We start from the raw sequence: 22,074 nt of genomic DNA on the forward strand, positions 1-22,074 counted from the left end.
TCCACTGTCTCCTCACTGTCCCCTCTCTCAGCTCCACTGTCCCCACTCTCAACTCCACTGTCCCCTCACTGTCCCCTCTCTCAGCTCCACTGTCTCCTCACTGTCCCCTCTCTCAGCTCCACTGTCTCCTCACTGTCCCCTCTCTCAGCTCCACTATCCCCTCTCTCAGCTCCACTGTTTCCTCACTGTCCCCTCTCTCAGCTCCACTGTCCCCTCACAGTCCCTTCTCTCAGCTCCACTGTCTCCTCACAGTCCCTTCTCTGAGCTCCACTATCTCCTCACTGTCCCTTCTCTCAGCTCCACTGTCTCCTCACTGTCCCCTCTCTCAGCTCCACTGTCCCCTCACTGTCCTTTCTCTCAGCTCCACTGTCCCCTCACTATCCCCTCTCTCAGCTCCACTGTCCCCTCACTGTCCACTCTGTCAGCTCCACTGTCCCCTCACTATCCCTTCTCTCAGCTCCACTGTCCCCTCACTGTCCACTCTGTCAGCTCCACTGTCCCCTCACTGTCCTCTCTCTCAGCTCCACTGTCTCCTCACTGTCCCTTCTCTCGGCTCAATTGTACCCTCACTGTTATCTCTCTCGGCTCCATTGTCCCCTCACTGTCCCCACTCTCAGCTCCACTGTCCCCTCACTGTCTCCTCTCTCAGCACCGCTGTCCCCTCACAGTCCCTTCTCTCAGCTCCATTGTCCCCTCACTGTCCCCACTCTCAGCTCCACTGTCCCCTCACTGTCTCCTCTCTCAGCACCACTGTCCCCTCACAGTCCCTTCTCTCGGCTCCACTGTCCCCTCTCTCGGTTCCATTGTCCCCTCACTGTCCCCACTCTCAGCTCCACTGTCCCCTCACTGTCTCCTCTCTCAGCACCACTGTCCCCTCACAGTCCCTTCTCTCGGCTCCACTGTCCCCTCTCTCGGTTCCATTGTCCCCTCACTGTCCCCACTCTCACCTCCACTGTCCCCTCACTGTCTCCTCTCTCAGCACCACTGTCCCCTCACTGTCTCCTCTCTCAGCACCACTGTCCCCTCACAGTCCCTTCTCTCAGCTCCACTGTCCCCTCTCTCGGCTCCACTGTCTCCTCTCTCCTCACTGTCCCCTCACAGTCCCTTCTCTCGGCTCCACTGTCCCCTCTCTTGGTTCCATTGTCCCCTCACTGTCCCCACTCTCAGCTCCACTGTCCCCTCACTGTCTCCTCTCTCAGCACCACTGTCCCCTCACTGTCTCCTCTCTCAGCACCACTGTCCCCTCACAGTCCCCTCTCTCAGCTCCACTGTCCCCTCTCTCGGCTCCACTGTCTCCTCTCTCCTCACTGTCCCCTCTCTCAGCTCCACTGTCCTCTCACAGTCCCTTCTCTCAGCTCCACTGTCCCCTCTTTCGGCTCCACTGTCTCCTCTCTCCTCACTGTCCCCTCTCTCAGCTCCACTGTCCCCTCTCTCGGCTCCACTGTCCCCTCACTGTCCCCTCTCTCGGCTCCACTGTCCCCTCACTGTCTCCTCTCTTAGCTCCACTGTCCCCTCACTGTCTCCTCTCTCAGCACCACTGTCCCCTCACTGTCTCCTCTCTCAGCACCACTGTCCCCTCACAGTCCCTTCTCTCAGCTCCACTGTCCCCTCTCTCGGCTCCACTGTCTCCTCTCTCCTCACTGTCCCCTCTCTCAGCTCCACTGTCCCCTCTCTCGGCTCCACTGTCCCCTCACTGTCCCCTCTCTCGGCTCCACTGTCCCCTCACTGTCCCCTCTCTCGGCTCCATTGTCCCCTCACTATCCCCACTCTCAGCCCCACTGTCCCCATGGTCTAATTTCTCCTTCAGGTTTTTTTTGTTTTTTTCTCAGAGACATCCATTTGTGTTGATTGGTCCCTGACGTCCACCCCGTGTCTGAGGAAACCTCTGTACGTGAATTTGCTGCTGTCTGTGTCTCTGTGTGTGGAGGAGAGGAGCTCATGTTCCTGTACTTCAACAATGTCCCTCCCACTACTGACCAATCACAGGCTGCGGCCTGCGTCCACGGCATGCGGAGTTACATTTCTGGAGTGGTGCCTGTCAGGATGCAGCATAGGTTCAAAACTGAATAATAAATTGGGCTTAAGGGACTTTAGAATAAACTCCAAGGTGCTGTGAAATTACACTTGCCCCAGCGACAGCTTCCTCACGGGAACAGTCTGAGAGCAGCACCAAGCAGGATGTCCAGTAGGGGGTGCATTCAGCTGATCACACTGTTCAGACCGTGCCTTCTGACCTGCAGACCCTCTACCACCGAGGCCTGGAGGATTGGGAAGGACCTCAGCCACACCCTCGCTCTTAGTTATAGTCTACCATTTCCCTTTGTTACTGTTCGTTTTATGTTGTTATTTCTTTTGTTGCACTCTATTAATAGTTTTAAATGCTTGAATGTTTTTTTTCACTCTGTAAAAGCACTTTGAATTGTCTGTGTGTGTAAAAGAGTCTCTGAACATAAACTCGTCTTGTTTATTATCTCAGTATAAATCCTTATGTTTATCTTTAGATTTACCCTTAAATATATTTTCATTCATTTTTTAATTCTTTATCCTATAGACTTCTCTGTGTTTGACTTTATTCCTTTAATGTGTGTGGTTAGTCATATTTCACTACTCTGTATGACTCTGTATGTGAGAAATTAAACTTTTAACTTTAATTCTAATTTAGCACTGAGGGGTTTAACAACTCCAGCAGCACTGCTGTGTCTGATCCACTCTACACCAGCACAACACACACACAGTGCCAGCAGACAGTGAGTGTAGGAACATAGAAGTAGTTATAATGTTATGTCTGATCAGTGCAGGTTGCTTCTCACTGTCTCTTCATTTAAGGTGGAATGGATAATTGGAACAGGAGGTAAACTCCACCCTCATCAAGTCCTCCTTAATTGATATAGACTTAAAAAAAAAATAATAATACAAAACTCGAGCAGAAGCTTTAGCCTGCACTGAGAACTGCCAGAGACCTAACGCTAGCCCAGCTCACCTTCCTTCCACCTTTAGTCTGAGCTCCCGTAATACAGGCTTCTTTAAAGGTTCTTTAGTAAAGGCAAAGGTTCCATTTAAAACCTGAAAAGGCAGTTAAAGGCAGTGTGGGGGTGTTAAATGGAGTGAGTGGGTGTTAAAGGGAGTGTTAAATGGAGTGTGGGGGTGTTAAAGGGAGTGTTAAATGGAGTGAGTGGGTGTTAAAGGCAGTGTGGGGGTATTAAAGGGAGTGTTAAAGGGAGTGTGGGGAACCTGTTCCTTAAAGATGACACACACTCAGACAGTGTCAGAGACTGCATTAACCCTTTATTGATCTGAGCCTCACTCTGAGTGCTGGGGTCCTCACAGGGTCTCGCTCACAGATTTGGAGCTGACCACCTTGCCATCCACCACCTCCTCCACGATGGTCACCACCTTGCGGGTTGTGGTGGAGGTGGAGGAGCTGGAACCAGAACCAGAACCGGCACCAGACCCAGAGCCAGAGCCAGCGCCAGAGGCAGAGGCGGAGCTGGAGCTGGAGCTGGACTTGGAGATTTTGACGGCGCTGGAGCTGGAGCTGAAAGGTGAGCATAAAGAGAAGGAGGACTTTAATATAAGGTCTAAGTAATGTTTGACTCTTAATATTATGATGTAGTGAACAATGCTGTGAGGATTTGATGGCATTTTCAGTAGAGCCTATGGAGATCTGGGAATCCATGAGCATCATCACTGACCTGCCACCAGCCTCTCCGTCCAGCAGTCTCCTGTACTCCGCAATCTCCATCTCCAGTCTGGTCTTGATGTCCAGCAGCATCTGGTACTCTTGACCCTGACGTTCTAGATCACCGCGGAGATGGACCAGCTGCTCCTCCAGACTGACCACCTGCCGCTGGAACCCAGCCAACATGGACGCGTACCGGTTCTGTGTGTCCGCCAGCGTGGCCTCCAGTGACCCTTTCTGTTACAAGAACATTCAACACATCAGAGCAGTGACAGGCCATAGATTCAAATAACTTAGTCTTAGACCCTACCGGGCTAGTCATACATTCTACTGGCCTAGTCTTAGACCCTACCGGGCTAGTCATACATTCTACTGGCCTAGTCCTAGACCCTACCGGGCTAGTCATATATTCTACTGGCCTAGTCTTAGACCCTACCGGGCTAGTCATACATTCTACTGGCCTAGTCTTAGACCCTACCGGGCTAGTCATACATTCTACTGGCCTAGTCTTAGACCCTACCGGGCTAGTCATACATTCTACTGGCCTAGTCCTAGACCCTACCGGGCTAGTCATATATTCTACTGGCCTAGTCTTAGACCCTACCGGGCTAGTCATACATTCTACTGGCCTAGTCTTAGACCCTACCGGGCTAGTCATACATTCTACTGGCCTAGTCCTAGACCCTACCGGGCTAGTCATATATTCTACTGGCCTAGTCTTAGACCCTACCGGGCTAGTCATACATTCTACTGGCCTAGTCTTAGACCCTACCAGGCTAGTCATATATTCTACTGGCCTAGTCTTAGACCCTACCGGGCTAGTCATACATTCTACTGGCCTAGTCTTAGACCCTACCGGGCTAGTCATGCATTCTACTGGCCTAGTCCTAGACCCTACCGGGCTAGTCATACATTCTACTGGCCTAGTCCTAGACCCTACCGGGCTAGTCATACATTCTACTGGCCTAGTCCTAGACCCTACCGGGCTAGTCATATATTCTACTGGCCTAGTCTTAGACCCTACCGGGCTAGTCATACATTCTACTGGCCTAGTCCTAGACCCTACCGGGCTAGTCATACATTCTACTGGCCTAGTCTTAGACTCTACCGGGCTAGTCATACATTCTACTGGCCTAGTCTTAGACCCTACCGGGCTAGTCATACATTCTACTGGCCTAGTCCTAGACCCTACCGGGCTAGTCATACATTCTACTGGCCTAGTCCTAGACCCTACCGGGCTAGTCATATATTCTACTGGCCTAGTCTTAGACCCTACCGGGCTAGTCATATATTCTACTGGCCTAGTCTTAGACCCTACCGGGCTAGTCATACATTCTACTGGCCTAGTCTTAGACCCTACCGGGCTAGTCATACATTCTACTGGCCTAGTCTTAGACCCTACCGGGCTAGTCATACATTCTACTGGCCTAGTCTTAGACCCTACCAGGCTAGTCATATATTCTACTGGCCTAGTCTTAGACCCTACCAGGCTAGTCTTAGTCTCTGGAGAGGGAATAAGACCAAAAACTGTGGACTAATATATGTACAGCATTTGGAATAATAATAATAATAATAATAATAATAATAATAATATTAATAGTGATAATAATAACAATAATAATAATAATAATAATAATAGTGATAATAATACTAATAATAATAATAATAATAATAATAATAAAAAGGACTTGCACTCCCTCCAGAGTGTTTTCCCACCTTGCGCCCAATGATTCCAGGTAGGCTCTGGACCCACCGTGACCCTGAACTGGATCAGGGTGCTTGTGGGTCCGGAGCCTTCCCAGAATCACTGGGGACAAGACAGTAATTAAATATGAAATATAAAAATATTACAAGTTAAATATCATAAGAATAATAGATTAAAATAATAAAATCATGACTAAATCATGACATTTTTAGGAAAAATAATAAAATCTATATAAATAAAATCACCAATTACTTTTAAGGAGTGTTTAAATGATTGAAAATCATTAAACACACCTGAAAAAAGTCAAGGGTGATTTTATTTATACAGGTTTTATTTTTCCTAAAGCATTTTGTTTTGGTGTGTGCGCCCCCTAAGGACAGTAAATTACAGACAGCCCTGCCTGTCTCTCTGCAGGTTCTCACCATGCTGAGCTGTGACTGGAGCTCGATCTCCAGCCCCTGGAGCGTACGCTTGATCTCTGTGATTTCTGAACGGTTCGTCTGGAGACTCTCTGTTTCTTTGGCGACTTCTTTGTTCAAGGTCTCAGTCTGTAATGAGATGGGATGAGATAAGATGAGGTCAGGAGAAAAGGTGAGTTGAGAGAAAATGAGAAGCTGAGGTGAGATGAGATTAATGTGAGGTGAGATGAGTTTAGATAAGATGTGGTTAGCTGGGATGGGATGAAGTGACCTGAGAGGTGGTGAGGTGAGAGGCTGAAATGGAGTGAATTGAGAAAAGGAGAGGATGTGAGATGAGATCAAATGAAGTGAGGTGAGAGTGGAGATAAAGTCAGTTGGGGAAGGTTGAGATAGGATGAGGTTAGGTGAAAGAAGAGGAGATGAGGTGAGAGGAGAAAAGGTGAGGAGAGTTGAGAGGAGATAAGGTGAGGTGAGAAGAAAGATGGTGAGATGAGATAAGGTGAGGTAAGAGGAGAGGAGGTGAGATGAGAAAAGGTGAGGTAAGAGGAGAGGAGGTGAGATGAGAGGAGAAAAGGTGAGGCGAGGTAAGAGGAGAGGTGGTGAGATGAGCGGAGAAAAGGTAAGGTGAGGTAGGAGGAGAGGAGGTGCGATGAGATAAAGTGAGGTGAGATAAGTTGAGGTAAGAGGAGAGGATGGGAGAGGAGATAAGGTGAGGTGAGAGGAGAGGAGGTGAGATGAGAGGAGATAAGGTGATGTAAGAGGAGAGGAGGTGAGAGGAGATAAGGTGAGGCGAGGTAAGAGGAGAGGAGGTGAGGTGAGATAAGGTGAAGTGAGGTGAGAGTAGAGGAGGTGAGATGAGAGGTGATAAGGTGAGGTGAGAGTAGATAAGGTGATGTGAGGTGAGAGTAGATAAGGTGATGTGAGGTGAGAGGAGGTGAGATGAGACAAGGTGAGGTGAGATGAGATAAGGTGAGTTGAGGTGAGATGAGATAAGGTGAGGTAAGAAGAGGTGAGATGAGAGGAGATAAGGTGAGGTGAGGTGAGATAAGGTGAGGTGAGGTAAGAGGAGAGGAGTTGAGATGAGATAAGGTGAGTTGAGGTGAGATGAGATAAGGTGAGGTGAGATGAGAGGAGAGGAGGGAGGTGAGATGAGATAAGGTGAGTTGAGGTGAGATGAGATAAGGTGAGTTGAGGTGAGATGAGATAAGGTGAGGTAAGAAGAGGTGAGATGAGAGGAGATAAGGTGAGGTGAGGTGAGATAAGGTGAGGTGAGGTAAGAGGAGAGGAGTTGAGATGAGATAAGGTGAGTTGAGGTGAGATGAGATAAGGTGAGAGGATAGGAGGGAGGTGAGATGAGATGTGGTGAAATAAGTTAGGATGAAAATGTTTTGTGTAGCAGCAGGTGAGGCATAGCTCAGAAAAACAAGAAGTAATATACAATAAAATATAGCAAGGTAAAAATATAATATGCAGTTTATAAGATATAAAGTCTCTATATAAACCAGAGCAGATACTCTGCAGCGTGTTACTGATAGAGAGCTGAGTGTATCTCACGTGCACATTTCTGGAGAGCGAGTGAGAGCTAGTGGAGAAACCCAGGTCAGGCAGAAGTCGTCAACTTACCTTTGCCTGGAACCAGTTCTCCAGATCTCTGCGACTCTTGGCGGCCAAGCCCTCGTAGTGTTCTCGGATCTCCTCCATCACCTTGCTGAGGTCTTCCTGAGGTTTAGCGTCCACCTCCACGTGAACCTGACCGCTCATCTGGTCTTTCATGGACAGCAGCTCCTGAGAACACAAGGCCAGGGTCAGCGGGTCAGAGGTAAGAGAACATGAGGGTGGGCAGTAGAACTAATACACGATAACCACGCGGTCAAGAGCTGAGGGTTTCTGACCTCACGCTCCTCCCTTCACACACTCACCTCCTCGTGGTTCTTCTTGAGGAACACCAGCTCCTCCCTCAGACCCTCGATCTGCATCTCCAGGTCGGAGCGGGCCAGGGTCAGCTCGTCCAGAAGCCTCCTCAGCCCGGCGATGTCGGCCTCCACAGACTGTCTCATGGCCAGCTCGTTCTCGTACCTGCCCGACACAAACAGAGGTCAGTTTAAAAAGCGTTTTACAAAGTAAAGGAGAATCAAAAAGCATCTTCAATTAAAATAGAATATGAAAATATTGCCAATTTTAATATTGTTGGTAATACTCACTTGAGCCTGAAGTCGTCTGCGGCGAGCTTGGCGTTGTCGATGCTCAGGTAGATGCCTCCATTCAAGCGTGTGGCGTCCTGGATCTAGAGGAGAGATGAGCATGTGAATGTGTAAATATACAGATGGATGGAGTGTTGACCCTGGAGGGGATCAGAGGATGTTGTCGGAGCGGTTCTGGGGCACACGTGATGTTTAAACTAAACACAGAAGCTGGAGCTTCATTGTGTTTGCCTTAATTTTAAAACCCCAGAGCCTTTGTTCCTCGGTGAATAGAGAGGGGTGTGACGCTGTGATGGAGGATACAGTTCTGAGGGATTAGCATCACAACCTGAAAAACCCGACCCGGAGACCTTGTATAGAACATGTTCCCGTGTGTATTCTGCCTGTACAAGTTTGTAATGATGCCCTTGAGGGTGATTTTCCATTGAGTTTAGGTGCGAGATGTAGTTGGAGGGTATTTAAAGTCTTAGCTTTTTAACCTGACCCTTTGAGTACTTGATAGATTAGTATTCTCACTTTAAGCACATTTTGGTGATTTCTCTCTAACACACGCACAGCAGAAATCACCAAACAGTGCTGGACACCCCATGGGTTCCCAGAACTCTAAGAGTTAAAGAGTACCTTGCCCTGTAGGTCACTGATGGTGGCGTAGTAGGCAGAGTAGTCCCTGGACTTGGGGGAAGTCTTGGCCTCCAGGAACTCTCGGATCTTCAGCTCCAGCTCGGCATTGGCCTTCTCCAGGGAGCGCACCTTCTCCAGGTATGAGGCCAGACGGTCGTTCAGGTTCTGCATTGTGGCCTTATCGTTGGTGGAGATGTCCATGGCATCACTGAAGTTGAAGCCCCCACCTGAGCCTCCTCCGAAACCAAAGCCACCACCGGCGCCCCCTCCAAAGCCACCACCGGCGCCCCCTCCAAAGCCACCACCGGCGCCCCCTCCAAAGCCAAAGCTACCACCTCCACCTCCTCCACCTCCAGAACGGTAAATACTGGACACACGCATGCCTCCTCCAGCAGCAGGAGCGCCGTACACGCTAGCGGCCCTCATGGACCCTATTCCACTGGCAGATATACCACCTCCACTCCCTCTAGACATGCGCATGGATCCGCCGGTCATCTTGTAGATGAGGGTGGCAACGTCTCTGTTTCTGGAGGATGACTGTTACTCTGCTCTGGCTGAAGAGTGAGTGAGGAGACGAGGGCACACTGTGTTTTTATACACTTCCAGAGGGGAGGGAATGAGGGAAGGTGAATAGAAGGTGGAGGACTATTTAACCTACTCCTGCTCCTCGAGGCAAATTCATGCATGCACAAAAAAAAAAACATTAAACACAAACACCGCACACACCATACGGGCTGCAGGTGTCCACACCCATCAGATAGAGCACACAGCGGAGGCACCAGATCAGGGTCTGCACAGGGAGGGTCATACGCTGCTTTGGACACTGAGATACTGAAGGTCATTTCATCCACAGAAAGTGAGGACAGTAGACGGTGGGGGACAGTGGACAGTATAAAGCTGGTGGAGAGGGACGTGTAGTACACTGAGAGAGACAGACACTGTCCTCCATCATCATCACTCCACAGAGACTCTAGATGGAGAAGTAATAAAATGCTGGGAGTGTGTTGGAGACGTGGAGACGTCTGGTTCCATTCACCAACACTAGAGAAGTCTCTACACACTTATTAGATCAAGAATAAGACACAAGTTCAATTTCTGCACATTAACCATTTAAAGCCTGACAATAAACCACATTTATGTTGTAATATTAATTTTGGATGATGGACTTGTCCCATTTGATTTAATAATAATTTATTTACTTTAGGCACCTTTCAGGACTCTCAAGGTCACCGTACATAAAGAAAAACAACACGTACAAACAACATAGAAACAATAAAAGAGGGAAGTAAAATAAAGCCTAACATTAAATCAAAGGAGCAGGATAAAGTGTGTATGCCTTTATGAGGCGTGATTTGAAAATGTCCCGGCAGTCAATATTACAGCTGTCTCGTGGGAGGGAGTTCCAGACACAGGGCCCCATGGGGGTCAAACAACGGACATTAGTGTTCATGCCCTGAGTTCAGTCACACGTTCACAATCTGTTCATCAGCGAAAACCTCACTGTTCCTAAGAATAGAGCGTTCCCTGAATCTGAAATGAGTCTGAGTCGTAATGCAAAACATGCAGCTGCAGACCCTCATCACACCATTAAAAGGAGTGTCCACTTCTGACGTCAAGTGCAGAGACTTTAGAATGGCCCCGCCCCCTCGTCTGAGTCTGTCCAATCACAGCGCTGGCCCGTGTTTATGTGAGAGCACAAAGACGAGGTTAAACTCAGCAAAACAGACAACGAGCGCGGAGAAATAAGAGCACTGAGTAAAAACGGAGAAGAAAGAGAACAGAGTGAAAACGGCTAAAAACCAGAGCTTCTGCTCCTCGCTCCTCACTGCTGTGCGCTCGGGGTCGGGGTGAACAGCGAGCGGCTCATTATCATTTAAAGGAACAGGTGCTGAAAGCGGGCGTTCTGAACAGGGCTGTTTACACAGGGGGAGAACACTGCTGTGGGGCTCGTGGGGGTTCATTAAGATTCAGAATTGTTCCTCTGTGGAGAAGAGGGGGAATACAGCACCTTTAATGACACCACTGCTGCCTCCTGTAGGTGATGGTGTCTACTGTAACTCTGCTGGTATTGTATCTGACCTCTTTCAATCACAGAAACTCCTAAGATTCAGATTACGACTTTATTCCTCACACAGCTGCTCACTACACACTTCAGACTTCTGTGTATATATCTATTTACAGTTTTAGGCTGATTGTTGTTTACTGTGTGTTTTGTTGTTGTTGCCGCCCTCTGATCTGTGATTGGAGGAGCTTATACTGTTTCCTGTGAGGTGAGAATGTTATGAAATGGCTATAAATAACGCTGGGCTGATAGCTGTGACATTTCCGTGTAAAAACCAGGCACTTGTACAAACACATAAACACACGAACACCTGGGCCGCGGCGTCCACACCCTGCCACAGGAGCGAGAGGAATCCTCACCCTGCCACCCTCCGCAGCGCTGGGGAGGGTCACTATGGAAAACCCGCTCCCACAGGAATGTCTCCAGGCGTAAATCTGGAGCAGAGAAAGCTGACAGGCTCTGATTAGATTTTAAAGCTCTGCTTCCCTGTGATTTCCTCGGAGATCAGACGCTCATCAGCAGATAGACATCTCAGAAATAAAAGGCAGGTTAAAACCAGTTTGTGCCTGAAGTGTTTAAATTAAAGAATTCATTAATTCATTCATCTTCTCTGAGGGCTTCAATCTGATTTGGGCTGAGCTGGGTCTGCAGGCAACACACAATCACTGAGAGCACTGAGGAACAAGCATTGAACGGAGCAGTACACACTCACTCAGTCACTCGTACAGTCAGCCAGTCACCCACACTCTCAACCAGTCATTCACACGGCACAGACACGGGGAGAACACACCACACTCCTCACAGACAGTCACCCGGAGGAAACCCACGCAGACACAGAGGGAACACACCACACTCCTCACAGACAGTCACCCAGAGGAAACCCACACAGACACGGGGAGAACACACCACACTCCTCACAGACAGTCACCCGGAGGAAACCCACGCAGACACAGGGAGAACACACCACACTCCTCACAGACAGTCACCCGGAGGAAACCCACACAGACCCAGAGAGAACACACCACACTCCTCACAGACAGTCACCCGGAGGAAACCCACGCAGACACAGGGAGAACACACCACACTCCTCACAGACAGTCACCCGGAGGAAACCCACGCAGACCCAGAGAGATACAGTTCTGAGGGATTAGCATCACAACCTGAAAAACCCGACCCGGAGACCTTGTATAGAACATGTTCCCGTGTGTATTCTGCCTGTACAAGTTTGTAATGATGCCCTTGAGGGTGGTTTTCCATTGAGTTTAGGTGCGAGATGTAGTTGGAGGGTATTTAAAGTCTTAGCTTTTTAACCTGACCCTTTGAGTACTTGATAGATTAGTATTCTCACTTTAAGCACATTTTGGTGATTTCTCTCTAACACACGCACAGCAGAAATCACCAAACAGTGCTGGACACCCCATGGGTTCCCAGAACTCTAAGAGTTAAAGAGTACCTTGCCCTGTAGGTCACTGATGGTGGCGTAGTAGGCAGAGTAGTCCCTGGACTTGGGGGAAGTCTTGGCCTCCAGGAACTCTCGGATCTTCAGCTCCAGCTCGGCATTGGCCTTCTCCAGGGAGCGCACCTTCTCCAGGTATGAGGCCAGACGGTCGTTCAGGTTCTGCATTGTGGCCTTATCGTTGGTGGAGATGTCCATGGCATCGCTGAAGTTGAAGCCCCCACCTGAGCCTCCTCCGAAACCAAAGCCACCACCGGCGCCCCCTCCAAAGCCAGAGAGAACACACCACACTCCTCACAGACAGTCACCCGGAGGAAACCCACGCAGACCCAGAGAGAACACACCACACTCCTCACAGACAGTCACCCGGAGGAAACCGACACAGACACGGGGAGAACACACCACACTCCTCACAGACAGTCACCTGGAGGAAACCAACACAGACCCAGAGAGAACACACCACACTCCTCACAGACAGTCACCCGGAGGAAACCCACACAGACACAGGGAGAACACACCACACTCCTCACAGACAGTCACCCGGAGGAAACCCACACAGACACAGGGAGAACACACCACACTCCTCACAGACAGTCACCCGGAGGAAACCCACACAGACACAGGGAGAACACACCACACTCCTCACAGACAGTCACCCGGAGGAAACCCACACAGACACAGAGAGAACACACCACACTCCTCACAGACAGTCATCTGGAGGAAACCCACGCAGACACAGGGAGAACACACCACACTCCTCACAGACAGTCATCCGGAGGTGAGTGGTGCTTGTCCAAAAGTTTGTAGACACAAGTGAATAAAATAGAACAGAATGGCACTGTGTGGCTGTTCTACTATAAGGTAAACACACACAAACACAGGTGCCACACCCTCTGAGCCAGCTTTAACAGTGATCTGAGACACAGAATCAGACCGATTTTACACGATTGTGTCATATCCAACAAACTTCCAGAGTCTGAACCGAATCTGAGCGTCGGGGACGAGGTGCAACACGATCAAAGATCAGCGATGTGCACCTGGGATGCCCCACGACTCCCCAAAGAAAAGCCAGGTGTGTTAGAGTTGGATCGTTTTTATAAGACGTGTTCCTGACGATGACCAATAGGAGGCAGAGCGCTGTCCGGAGCACATCTCTAAACACGAGAGGGAGCCACTGCTGCAGGTGGTGGGGGGCAGGGACTCTGAAAAGGGGATCACCCGGGACTCCTTACACACTAGAACCCCCAAGGTAACAGAGACAGGGACCCGTGTTTCTGAAATCCGGCGCCTGGGGGACGAGTGTGTGAGGGAAAGAAGCTCAGAATCCAGACTGAGCCTGGAGGGGGAGGCAGCTTTACATCTGATCAGCGTAACTACATCATTCTCTCAAAGAGGAAACCCAAATGGAACGCTGTTCCCGGAATGGCCACTCCATGTCGGACCACCCGAGAGGATCCTATGGTCAGGAATGTCCAGAATGAATCAGTTCACCCCTCACACTCTGAGCTGTGAACAAATGACCTTATGTTCCTGACAGTGATGACGTATGTGGTCTGTCACGCCTCCCTTCAGCACAACTGAGCCTTCAGCCGTTCCAGCCTACTGGGATGCCATTTCCCACCACTCCAGAGTCCTGTGTGTCAGCACACTCCAGTCCTCAGCCAATCAGTGCTCTAGCTGATCTGAGTGCTAATCATCACCACCTAGGTGCAGCCTTGTCCTGGTGGTGAGGGAACTAGGCTGTAACCGGAAAGTCGTCGGTTCGATCCCCAGAGCCAGGTCTTGACTGAAGTGCCTCTGAGCAAGGCACTTAACCCCCAACTGCTCCCCGGGCTCTGTGCCTAGGGCTGTCCACCGCTCCTTGTTTACTGCCCCCTAGTGTTCACTAGTGTGTGTAAATTGTGTTTCACTGCAGGGATTGGGTTAAACGTGGAGAACACACTCCTCTGTGTGCAGCACTGTGGCCACTAAAGTGATTCTGATTCTTTATGCTGTCTGTACTTCACAAGGTACATGTGCAAACAGTGACAGAGTCTGTTTACTGCTCATGGTTTTACTGTGTCCTTGACCTCTGTTTTTCATTTGTTTGTTTGATTATTAATTTGTTTCTTGATTTCACAAAAGTATAAGATGACGTCAGTAGTTGACCCTATAAGCACTGACATGACCACAGGTACAGCTGTAACCGTGAGGGACCTTAATTGGAACAGTTCTGGAGTTTAGAGGGTAATTAAATGGATTAATGTGCAGTGTTTTTTGTGTTGTTTGTGTGTGTGTGTGTGTGTGTGTGTTTTATTCAAACCAGCTGCATGAGTTCCTCTAGGCTTTAAGGAGGCTGATGAGCAGGGTCCAATCTGAACTATCCGAACGTGCCTCTGTCCCTGGGTCGTCTTCCTTTGTTTTGTGGAGGTTTGCAGAAATCCCTTGGCTCTGCTCCTGGCTGGAAATGTAGTCTTGGCCTTTCACAGTCTCTTCCTTTGGCTTCATCACCATCACAGGACATTTCCACCAGGCGTTTGTCTTTGGGCTCCACTTCACGGGCCTTGGTACGAAGAGACTGAACTGCTACAGTATGCGCGGGGCATCGTCGTCTAAATTGATGTAGGTTCAAACATTAATTCTAGGCGACTGACACTGAGCAGTAACTTCAGTTTTTACAGAGTTGTCTCCCCAGTCTTGGCCCACTTCAGGTCACGACTGGCTGTGATGGTGAAGACACAAGGACGGTGTTGGATGCTTCCATACGGAATTCCTGCAAATCCTCCGTGCCGATCAGTCTTTCTATATTAAAAAAAAAAGATAAATAATCATCTTAAAAGTATATCATTTAAATGCTTTAAGAACGTAGGTAGGTAAGGAATGTACCACTTTTCTCCGTGTACAGTCTGATCACGACCCAGCGGCCTCGGCTCCAAAGACAGTGTGGGGAGGACGAACTGTTAAACCGATGAGCCGTAATCTGTCACCAAACGCAGGTATTTGTGTATGCTGAATAGTTAGTGCCCCTGGGTCGTGGCCGGTGTACCCCCCGTATCTGAAACCGTCTGTAGAGGGAATATTAAGAATTAAATTTGATTAATGTATTTCAACATTGAGTCCACAGTCTCCTCAGAGCACGGCCATTAGGCAATCGCGGGTTTCCCGCCTCCCACATCACAGACCTAATCACAGTAACCGTGAACAGTTAAAAAAAAACCCAGACAAACCCCGTCAGCACGATACGAAAGTACAGTAACACGGTGTAGATACCTGATGAAACTGGACGAACTGTTTATCTGTCCGAGAGAGGAACAGTGGGTCCAAACAAAGACGCAGTAGTGAGTTTTTGCTACGTTAGCTAGCATGCTACGTTTACCCGCTCGTTCGGTCTGCTGTGTGGGTAGAGACTCTCGGTCCCGTCTCAAAATACCACCTACACCCTACCTAGGGCACTACTTAAAATGAACTAATGTCACTGAATGTTAAATAGTGAGTTATCTAAACCCTTCTTGAATATAGATGGCTGTAGCTCAAGTGTGCTGTAGTTTGGTGCAGGTTTTGCCGTTTCATGTTCAACACAGCACTGCAGAGGGAGGATGAAGTAATTTGAGGAGGTGCCATTATTTTCGGCTCCTCAAAAATATTAAACGCAAATGCTGGTAAAATAGAGTTTAGGAGTGTAAACTTTACGAGAGATTCTGTGAATAACACACATTTTTAATTTATTGTTCTTTAGAAATAATTGATGTTTTGAAATGTTTTTTCTGTGCTTTTTTGGACTCTTTATCTAGGAAACGGCAGGGTGGCGCAGCAGGTAGTGTCGCAGTCACACAGCTCCAGGGGCCTGGAGGTTGTGGGTTCGATTCCCGCTCCGGGTGACTGTCTGTGAGGAGTTGGTGTGTTCTCCCCGTGTCCGCGTGGGTTTCCTCCGGGTGCTCCGGTTTCCTCCCACAGTCCAAAAACACACGTTGCAGGTGGATTGGCGACTCGAAAGTGTCCGTAGGTGTGAGTGTGTGAGTGAATGTGTGTGTGTCTGTGTTGCCCTGTGAAGGACTGGCGCCCCCTCCAGGGTGTATTCCCGCCTTGCGCCCGATGATTCCAGGTAGGCTCTGGACCCCCCGCGACCCTAAATTGGATAAGCGGTTACAGATAATGGATGGATCTAGGAAACAACAGAGTAAACTCTAATATTTCTATACGGAATTCACGACCTGCTCAACGTTTACTTTGGCACTGCTGTGATTGTAGTGGGCTGGTCTAGAAAAAGCCCAAGGCTGAATTTAGTTCGCAGGCCTGACCTCGGTGCTAGCGGGTCCATTCAGATGGTTTGGAATAGGGGGAGCGTGGTCCCGGTCCGGACGCAGACTCTGTTCGATCCGGACCTGGATCTGTAACTGATGAACTATTAAGAGCTGTTTAATGTTAAACAGAGTGTGTGTGTGAAGCGGTGTGACTCTTCTAGTCGTTATGGTGCAGGTTTAGCGCTCCAGGAAACTCACAGACCAATCACATGTGTTTCTGCATGTCACACGTGAGGCTCCTCAGCCAATCAGATCTGTGCATTATGATGAGCGCTGTGAATCCACTGAGTGACACACATACATTTAGAATGTAATTTTACATTCGGGTGTAAACGACATAAAAGATGCTATAACTATGAGGCTACTTTAATGTACAGGACGTGGCACTGATCATGTGCAGGTAATACATGAAGTTCCATTCTCTCAAATTTAAAAGAGGGCCTTAGAGAGAGGACCCTGAGGGATGCGAGGGAAAGGGTTTTAAAGATCTTCTCAGTAAAGGTGCGGCTGCTGTGATCTCTCTGAGGATGGTGTCGGGGCGACGCTGAAAGACGTTTAAGGGCTTATGTCTGAGAACGGCCTGGAGACACATTCCTCTCTCTCTCCTTTTCTCTCAGGACTGTGTCTCGTCATGTTTCTCTGCCATTCTCATATTTTCACTCTTATATAACCACCACACACCACTCCGACCACGATTTAACCCCCTCACTCTTTAAAGAGTCTTTAAAACCCAGAGTGTGAGGGGTTTAGCCTCCTTCAGTTCTCACAGTCTGACATGGACCTAACCACGGAGCAGAGCAGGTGTGATGTGGTGGTGGATCATTCTCAGCGCTGCAGTGACACTGACGTGGTGGTGGTGTGTTAGTGTGTGTTGTGCTGGTGTAGAGTGGATCAGACACAGCAGTGCTACTGGAGTTTTTAAGCCCTGTGTCGCTGACACACAGGACGCTGACACACTGGACGCTGACACACTGGACGCTGAGACACTGGACGCTGAGACACAGGACGCTGACACACAGGACGCTGACACACAGGACGCTGAGACAAAAGACGCTGACACACAGGACGCTGAGACAAAAGACGCTGACACACAGGACGCTGAGACAAAAGACGCTGACACACAGGACGCTGAGACAAAAGACGCTGAGACACATGACGCTGAGACACAGGGCGCTGAGACAAAGGACGCTGAGACAAAGGACGCTGAGACAAAGGACGCTGACACAAGGACGTTCACACACAGGACGCTGACACACAGGACACTGACACACAGGACGCTGACACACAGGACGCTGAGACAAAAGACGCTGACACTCAGGACGCTGACACACAGGACGCTGAGACAAAGTACGCTGACACACAGGGCGCTGACACACAGGACGCTGAGACAAAGGACGCTGGCACACAGGACGATGAGACAAAGGACGCTGACACAGGACGCGGACACACAGGGCGCTGACAGACAGACGCTAACACACAGGACGTTGAGACAAAGGACGCTGAGACAAAGGACACTGACCCACAGGACGCTGACACACTGGACACTGAGACACAGGACGCGGAGACAAAGGACACTGACACACAGGACGCTGACACACTGGACACTGAGACACAGGACGCTGAGACAAAGGACGCTGAGACAAAGGACGCTGACACACAGGACGCTGACACACAGGACGCTGACACACAAGATGCTGACACACAAGATGCTGAGACACTGGACGCTGAGACACAGGACGCTGACACATAGGACGCTGACACACAGAATGCTGACACACAGGACGCTGAGACAAAGGACACTGACACACAGGACACTGACAAACAGGACACACACACAAGGCGCTGACACACAGGACGCTGAGACAAAGGACACTGACACACAGGACGCTGACACACAGGACGCTGAGACAAGGGACGCTGACACACAGGACGCTGACACAGGACATTGAGACACAGGACACTGATGCACTGGACGCTGACACACTGGACGCTGACACACAGGATGCTGACACACAGGATGCTGACAGACAGGCTGCTGAGACACAGGACGCTGACACACAGGACGATGAGACACAGGACGATGAGACACAGGACGATGAGACACTGGACATTGAGACACTGGACATTGAGACACTGGACATTGAGACACTGGACACTGACACACTGGACGCTGACACACTGGACACTGACACACTGGACGCTGACACACTGGACGCTGAGACACAGGACGCTGAGACACAGGACGCTGAGACACAGGACGCTGACACACAGGACGCTGACACACAGGACGCTGACACACTGGACGCTGAGACACAGGACGCTGACACACTGGACGCTGAGACAAAGGACGCTGACACACAGGACGCTGACACACAAGATGCTGACACACAAGATGCTGACACACAAGATGCTGAGACACTGGACACTGAGACACAGGACGCTGACACATAGGACGCTGACACACAGAATGCTGACACACAGGACGCTGAGACAAAGGACACTGACACACAGGACACTGACAAACAGGACACACACAAGGCGCTGACACACAGGACGCTGAGACAAAGGACACTGACACACAGGACGCTGACACACAGGACGCTGAGACAAAGGACACTGACACACAGGACGCTGACACACAGGACGCTGAGACAAGGGACGCTGACACACAGGACGCTGACACAGGACATTGAGACACAGGACACTGATGCACTGGACGCTGACACACTGGACGCTGAGACAAGGGACGCTGAGACAAGGGACGCTGAGACACAGGACGATGAGACACTGGACACTGACACACTGGACACTGACACACTGGACGCTGACACACTGGACGCTGACACACTGGACACTGACACACTGGACGCTGAGACACAGGACGCTGAGACACAGGACGCTGAGACACAGGACGCTGACACACAGGATGCTGAGGCAAACGACGCTGACACACAGGACGCTGAGACAAAGGACACTGACGCACCGGACGCTGACTCACAGGACACTGACACACAGAACGCTGACCCACAGGACATTGACCCATAGGATGCTGACACACAGGCCGCTGACACACAGGATGCTGAGACAAACGACGCTGACACACAGGACACTGACACACAGGACACTGACACACAGGACACTGACACACAGGATGCTGAGACAAAGGACACTGACACACCGGACGCTGACACACAGGACGCTGACACACAGGACGCTGAGACACAGGACGCTGAGACATAGGAACACTGACACAGAACGCTGACCCACAGGACATTGTCCCATAGAACGCTGACACACAGGACACTGAGACAAAGGACGCTGACACACAGGACGCTGACACACAAGATGCTGACACACAAGATGCTGACACACAAGATGCTGAGACACTGGACACTGAGACACAGGACGCTGACACATAGGACGCTGACACACAGAATGCTGACACACAGGACGCTGAGACAAAGGACACTGACACACAGGACACTGACAAACAGGACACACACACAAGGCGCTGACACACAGGACGCTGAGACAAAGGACACTGACACACAGGACGCTGACACACAGGACGCTGAGACAAAGGACACTGACACACAGGACGCTGACACACAGGACGCTGAGACAAGGGACGCTGACACACAGGACGCTGACACAGGACATTGAGACACAGGACACTGATGCACTGGACGCTGACACACTGGACGCTGAGACAAGGGACGCTGAGACAAGGGACGCTGAGACAAGGGACGCTGAGACACAGGACGATGAGACACTGGACACTGACACACTGGACACTGACACACTGGACGCTGACACACTGGACGCTGACACACTGGACACTGACACACTGGACGCTGAGACACAGGACGCTGAGACACAGGACGCTGAGACACAGGATGCTGAGGCAAACGACGCTGACACACAGGACGCTGAGACAAAGGACACTGACGCACCGGACGCTGACTCACAGGACACTGACACACAGAACGCTGACCCACAGGACATTGACCCATAGGATGCTGACACACAGGCCGCTGACACACAGGATGCTGAGACAAACGACGCTGACACACAGGACACTGACACACAGGACACTGACACACAGGATGCTGAGACAAAGGACACTGACACACCGGACGCTGACACACAGGACGCTGACACACAGGACGCTGAGACACAGGACGCTGAGACATAGGAACACTGACACAGAACGCTGACCCACAGGACATTGTCCCATAGAACGCTGACACACAGGACACTGACGCACAGGATGCTGAGGCAATGGGCACTAACACACAGGACGCTGAGTCAAAGGACAATGGCACACAGGACGCTGAGACAAAGGACACTGACACACAAGACGCTGAGACACTGGACGCTGACACACAGGACGCTGACACACTGGATGTGACACACAGGACTCTGACACACAGGACGCTGAGACAAAGGACGCTGACACACAGGACGTTGACCCATAGGACGCTGACACACAGGACGCTGACACACAGGACACTGACACACAGGACACTGACACACAGGACACTGACACACAGGATGCTGAGACAAAGGATGCTGAGACAAAGGACGCTGACGCACAGGACGCTGACGCACAGGACACTGAGACATAGGAAAACTGACACAAAATGCTGACCCACAGGACGCTGACACTCATGACACTGGACGCTGAGGCAATGGGCACTAACACACAGGACGCTGAGACAAAGGACAATGGCACACAGGACGCTGAGACAAAGGACACTGATGCACAGGACGCTGATGCACAGGACGCTGATACACAGGACGCTGACATACAGGATGCTGAGACACAGGACGCTGAGACACTGGACACTGACACACAAGACGCTGACACACAGGGCGCTGACACACAGGGCGCTGACACACAGGGCGCTGAGACACTGGACGCTGACACACAGGGCGCTGACACACAGGGCGCTGACACACAGGGCGCTGACACACAGGGCGCTGACACACAGGGCGCTGACACACTGGACGCTGAGACACTGGGCGCTGAGACACTGGGCGCTGAGACACTGGGCGCTGACACACAGGGCGCTGACACACAGGGCGCTGAGACACAGGACGCTGAGACACAGGACGCTGAGACACAGGACGCTGAGACACAGGACGCTGACACACAGGACGCTGACACACAGGACGCTGAGACACTGGACGCTGAGACACTGGACGCTGAGACACTGGACGCTGAGACAAAGGACGCTGACACACAGGACATTGACACACAGGACGCTGAGACAAAGTACACTGAACCACATGACGCTGACACACAGGACGCTGACACACTGGACGCTGACACACTGGACGCTGACACACTGGACGCTGACACACTGGACGCTGACACACAGGGCGCAGGGAGACAAAGGATGCTGACGCACAGAACAATCATACACAGGACGCTGACATACAGGACAATGAGACAAAGGACGCTGACACACAGGAAGCTGATGCACACAACGCTGACGCACAGGACGCTGAGACAAAGGACACTGACACACAGGATGCTGAGACACAGGACACTGACACACAGGACAACGAGACAAAGGACGCTGACACACAGGATGCTGATGCACACAACACTGATGCACAGGATGCTGAGACAAAGGACACTGACG

General features: G+C 50.5%; 2 protein-coding genes across 2 annotated transcripts in view; one reads left to right on the forward strand and one right to left on the reverse strand.

The window, feature by feature from the left end:
- Positions 1-3,271: 3,271 nt before the first annotated feature.
- Positions 3,272-9,223, reverse strand: LOC136700505 (keratin, type I cytoskeletal 13-like). Its single transcript, XM_066675890.1, has 7 exons — positions 8,626-9,223; positions 8,005-8,087; positions 7,723-7,879; positions 7,427-7,588; positions 5,807-5,932; positions 3,693-3,916; positions 3,272-3,535 (listed from the first exon to the last, which is right to left on the reverse strand). Exons 1-7 carry the CDS (start codon positions 9,118-9,120, stop codon positions 3,322-3,324), a joined length of 1,461 nt encoding a protein of 486 aa, XP_066531987.1. The 5' UTR covers positions 9,121-9,223; the 3' UTR covers positions 3,272-3,321.
- An 11,870-nt stretch (positions 9,224-21,093) lies between these two features.
- The window catches only part of LOC136700280 (mucin-22), a 2,587-nt gene continuing 1,606 nt past the window's right edge, over positions 21,094-22,074 (forward strand). The window contains exon 1 of the mRNA XM_066675553.1: positions 21,094-22,074. This exon is cut by the window's right edge and continues 342 nt beyond it. Within this exon, the coding sequence (XP_066531650.1) occupies positions 21,094-22,074 (981 nt within the window).

The sequence above is a fragment of the Hoplias malabaricus genome, chromosome 6 (genome assembly GCF_029633855.1).
Source record: "Hoplias malabaricus isolate fHopMal1 chromosome 6, fHopMal1.hap1, whole genome shotgun sequence".
Taxonomy (NCBI): Eukaryota; Metazoa; Chordata; class Actinopteri; order Characiformes; family Erythrinidae; genus Hoplias; species Hoplias malabaricus.

What these genes read in the sequence shown, in the direction of transcription:
- LOC136700505 (XM_066675890.1), bottom strand. Translation starts at nt 9,120, where the DNA reads ATGACCGGCGGATCCATGCGCATGTCTAGAGGGAGTGGAGGTGGTATA. An exon ending in GCAGACGACTTCAGGCTCAA is followed by an intron (nt 7,880 to 8,004) that starts GTGAGTATTACC and finishes TGTGTCGGGCAG; the next exon opens with GTACGAGAACGAGCTGGCCA. An exon ending in TCAAGAAGAACCACGAGGAG is followed by an intron (nt 7,589 to 7,722) that starts GTGAGTGTGTGA and finishes TTGTGTTCTCAG; the next exon opens with GAGCTGCTGTCCATGAAAGA.